The sequence below is a fragment of the Lolium rigidum genome, chromosome 5 (assembly GCF_022539505.1).
Source record: "Lolium rigidum isolate FL_2022 chromosome 5, APGP_CSIRO_Lrig_0.1, whole genome shotgun sequence".
NCBI classification, from domain to species: Eukaryota; Viridiplantae; Streptophyta; class Magnoliopsida; order Poales; family Poaceae; genus Lolium; species Lolium rigidum.
The window spans coordinates 218,729,035-218,733,952 of NC_061512.1; the positions used below are offsets into that span (position 1 = coordinate 218,729,035).

General features: G+C 52.4%; 1 protein-coding gene across 1 annotated transcript; it reads left to right on the plus strand.

Moving 5' to 3' along the window:
• Positions 1-6: 6 nt before the first annotated feature.
• LOC124657831 (serine carboxypeptidase 1-like) lies at positions 7-4,269 on the plus strand. The gene is made up of 8 exons (XM_047196324.1): positions 7-41; positions 117-224; positions 320-597; positions 736-978; positions 1,067-1,173; positions 3,677-3,763; positions 3,847-3,952; positions 4,025-4,269. Exons 2-8 carry the CDS (start codon positions 149-151, stop codon positions 4,175-4,177), a joined length of 1,050 nt encoding a protein of 349 aa, XP_047052280.1. The 5' UTR covers positions 7-41; positions 117-148; the 3' UTR covers positions 4,178-4,269.
• Positions 4,270-4,918: the final 649 nt, after the last annotated feature.

The following is a 4,918-nucleotide window of genomic DNA, read 5'->3' on the forward strand; positions in this document are numbered from 1 at the left end:
CGACCCGGCAACGAAGCCTCTCCTTCTGTGGCTGAATGGAGGTATGTCACGTTAGAAATTCTTCAAGTTGTTTAACCTCTTGTGTTGTCTATGCGTGCTTGATAATGCACTTACAGGTCCTGGATGCTCGTCAATTGGCTACGGGGCGATGATGGAGCTGGGCCCGTTCCGCGTGAACAGCGACAACAAAACTCTCAGCACAAACAAGCACGCCTGGAACAACGGTGGGGACATGCTCATAGCAACTGAACTACCAACGTTTTATTCGATCGATACGATATATACATATCTTGTAAGTGACTTGTGAAGTTTTTTGTAGTGGCTAATGTTATCTTCCTGGAATCGCCTGCCGGCGTCGGGTTCTCCTACTCCAACACGACTTCCGATTACGACGACAGCGGAGACCAAAGGACTGCAGATGACGCGTTTCTCTTCCTCGTCAACTGGCTCGAGAGGTTTCCCGAGTACAAAGGCCGCGCCTTCTACATCTCCGGGGAGAGCTACGGCGGCCACTATGTGCCGCAGCTCGCAGCCACCATCTTGACCCACAACATGAACAACGCCACAAGAACTTCCTTAAACCTACAGGGTATCCTGGTGCGCGTGATTAATTACCGAGCTAAATACACTTTATAATAGTTACACGCACTTGAGCTGTCAATAAAAATACATACATGACATATTCTCAATGATTTATTATAAATTTACCTAGTGCATATTTGCTTGTTTATTTAGGTCGGTAACCCATTACTTGATAATAACATGCGTGCAAAGGGGGCAGCTGTCTACATGTGGAGCCATGGGGTGATATCAGATGAGGTGTGGGCCAACATCACCAAGAACTGCAAATTTGACGGGTCAGATGGCGATGCATGCTATTATGCTGATGTCCATGATTCTGGTAACATTGATCAATACGACATTTATGGACCGGTTTGCATTTTAGCATCTGATGGAACATTCTACCCCAGTCGCAATGTAAGAGAGCAGCGCTGAATTATAAGCTGTTACAGTTACCTTGAATATTTACTTTCTGAAATATTTTTTTTCCCACCAAACTGTGCAGATACCAGGATATGACCCTTGCAGCATCCATCACGTAGACGCTTACCTCAATGATCCTGAGGTGCAAAAGGCTTTGCATGCTAGACCAACGAAGTGGTCACACTTGGTGTAAGATTTCTCAGCAAACTACGTTTATGAGCAAGCAAACTATCTTTATGTGCAAATTAGCCAGCTATCATTTTCCTTAACGGATGGTCAAATAATGTAGTAGGAGCCTGCGCTCGAAAGATTCACCAGGGCCAATGGTACAAAAGGATCTGTGTGCCAAAACGACAAGAAGCACGTAAAATTGCTTAATTGCAATCAAACGAAACTGTAGAAGGATAGAGAGAGATATGCGGAATATGATGGATGTATTATTGAGCCTCATGAGCGAGTATATATAGGCGTACAGGGATCATCTTGGAGTGCAAGACAAGACACAAGATCTATCTCTATCCTAGACTACCTAAACTGTACGTATACCAAATATATCTCTAACACTCCCCCGCAGTCGTAGCGGTAGTGACGTGAACAACGAGTAGCGTCGCGGACGGTCGGACTGGAGATAAACCGAAGTGGACCCCAGAAGGCTGACACTCCCCCGCAGTCACAGCGGGAGCGTCGTGGACGGAGTTGCGTCGCGGATGCTTGGACTGTAGAGGAAGCTGGTGAGGCGCAGGCGAGGTGGTAGCCCTGTATGCCGATGTCGAGGTAGCCGAGAGCGTGGGTGCTGCAACCTTGGTTGAGGGAGCCGCGCGTGGGATTGCCGTGGTCGATGTCGTGGGCGGGTGCCGGTGTCGATGTAGCCGCAAGCGCGTAGTGCGCGAGGAGAGTGACGGAGACGCGTCGAGGCAGTCGTGGAGGTTGTCGATGCCGAAGTCGATGCAGTCCGAGCCGTCGAGGACGAGGTGCGGCCCTAGTTTTGCCAGAACCAGGCGCACGTCGGGGACGAAGGCATACTTCGGTTTTGCCAGAACCGAGTACACATAGAAGAAGTCGGTGACGCGGTCAAGGCAGTCGTAGAGGCGATGCCGAAGAATACGTTGTCGAAGCCGATGAAGACGAGACGTCCGGCGCGAGTTTGCCAGACTCGGGAACGTGTCGGGGACGAAGGCACTTCCGGTGTTGCCAGTACCGGGCATGCGAGGGGCAGGGACCATCATGAACTTGTCGCCATGTCAGAGGGACTAGCAGAGGAGGCCTCCGGAAGCGTCGCGGTCGCATATCGACGGAGAGATGCCGACGCTGCCCGCGGTTCTCGGAGTAGAGTAGCAGGTGGTGTAGACGGGGACGAGGCGATGACACGGGCGACGAAGTCGAAACGGTTGGAGACGTAGAAGGCGGCTAACCCAGCGGTGACCAGGGGTGGTCATGCTGGACGCCTAGACGGGCGTTGCGGTGGTCGGCGAGCCCAGCGCGACCTGAAGTGGTTGGCGAGCCCGGCGGCGACCTGGGGTGGGGGCGCGGCGGCGGTACACGAAGTAGGCGAGGAAGACACAGCGGCGTGACGAAGACCATGCGCGGACGGAGGCGACCCGCGCCGAAGGGGCGGCGCTGTGGTGGCCTCGGACGTCGATGCGCGGGGGACGGCGAAGGTGACCGCGTGCGGCGACGCCACGTCCTGAGGGGCCGGCGTAGCTGCAGGGCGCAAGTCGGTGCAGCGGCGGGACGCCACCAGCGACGTACGCGCCTCAGAAGGCGCGTCGTTGGCTAGCAGCGTGGACCAAAGGCGGCGGCGCTGCGACCCGAAGGGGCGACGCAGCGGCAACCCGATGCTCGATCGGTGGTAGGCGCGTGCTCGGGGACGTGCTTGGCGTAGATGTGTGCGGGGACGGTTGATCAGACCGACGGCGGCGCTACATGTGCCATGGCGTGGACGACGCGCAGATCGGAGTCGATGGCGGCGTTGTCGATGTAGTCCCGGGCGATGACGGCAAAGACGGACCAGCGATGGAGACCGTGCGGGCGAGACAGCTTGTGGCGTCGCACGTAGGGGCGCCCCGTGTGCGGCGCGTGCGGCTGTGCCGTGCGGTTGATGGCCGGTGCAGGTCGATGCCGTTGACGGAGTAGAGGCGCAAGAGGACGACGGCGATGGGCGACTCAATCCGATATATGATCGGTAAAACCAGAAAGAAAACGTCGGTCGAGCGACCGGCGACGCAAAAAGAAAACCAATCTACGGATTGGAAAAAAAAGACTCGAGGGCAGCGGATCAACAGATCGGCGGACGAACCCTCATACGGGTTGCGCGGCCCCCGGAGTAGGCCATGGAGATTGACCTCCCCGGGGGCGGCGCGGGCGGAAGCGCGGGCGGCGGCTAGGTCAAGGAGCGTGCCGCTCTGATACCATGTAGAAGGATAGAGAGAGATATGCGGAATATGATGGATGTATTATTGAGCCTCATGAGCGAGTATATATAGGCGTACAGGGATCATCTTGGAGTGCAAGACAAGACACAAGATCTATCTCTATCCTAGACTACCTAAACTGTACGTATACCAAATATATCTCTAACAGAAACTACTTTTTTGAGCAAACGAACTACCCTTATGAACAAACAGACCCCTCCTTTTACACGCAAAAAAGAAACAGACTGTCACTATACTTAACTGATGTTCTTCTTGTGCAGGCTCTTGGGCTGGAAGGATTCGCCGGTTTCAATGGTGCCAACACTCAAATGGCTATTGGAGCACCAACTCCCGGTGTGGCTGTTCAGGTAACAGAGATCGAGCCCAGATTGAACTGCAATGATGTATTCTGACCTGCCAAACGAAGTGTGTAACGAAGCCATGTTTTCAGCGGCGATTTTGACTCCATGTGCCCGCTCATCGCCACGAGGTACACCATCAATGACCTTGGTGTCGCCGTCACGGAGCCATTGCGCCCATGGAGTGAAGGCAAAGAGGTAAACATGACCATCTTCCTGATCTCCCTCAGTTTATTTGTTGTTGGTATTGACACTGATAAGTGGATGCAGGTTGGAGGATATGTTCAAGGGTACACGAGAGGGTTAGTATTTGCAATAGTGAGGGGAGCTGGGCATATGGTCCCTTCCTTCGAGCCCGAGAGGGCGCTCATATTGGTCAGCTCCTTTCTGAAAGGAATGCTGCCACCCAAAATGGCGCAGTGATGTCTGATATAGGCAACCTGTAAAAAACTTGTGCATGAAATGCTTGAAAGCCACACATCAGGTGCTGTGCAGCCATATATGCTGTTACCTGTATTATATGAGATCATAATGTCGATTCTGCTCTGTTTCAGACTAGTTTCAATCAGAATCCTACTTGAAAGGGCAGAGGAATTGTTCAGATACCAGGATATGTACTGATCCGTTCATAAAAGAAATTCTTGGTTCCGACACTCCCCTCTTCTAGTAAAATCTTAACCAAACCAAACCTACATAGCCCTTTCAAGTCGTCGCCATAATTTAGCTAGCTTTATCAAAACACTACTCATGCCTCGCATCAGGAATCACCCATAAAGCACAGCTTCATTAACCGAAATCACGATGCATTCGAAAACCATTCGTTATGACTCTGCAGAGTTTCTCAGCTTTACCACAAGATACCCACACCTGTTATTGTCACTTCAGTACAACACATGTCAATTGGTGTGTTGACAGAGGGAGGTACAATAAGGTTTTTATCTGCTCTATCGTTTGAAGTCCCCACCCAGGAACTCATGATCACCCGCTGCCCCGTTGTGACTCCTCAAGATAAGATTTTCACTCAATTGCTTCTGCGGGCCTCCTAGAGAAAAGTAACAGCAAGCCATTCTATAGTTGTCCATTGGATAGAGCAGACTACTAGGCCAAGTTTGACGAATCCAGCATGTGGTTGAGCGAGTTCTATGTTTCTCACTTGGCAAGAGG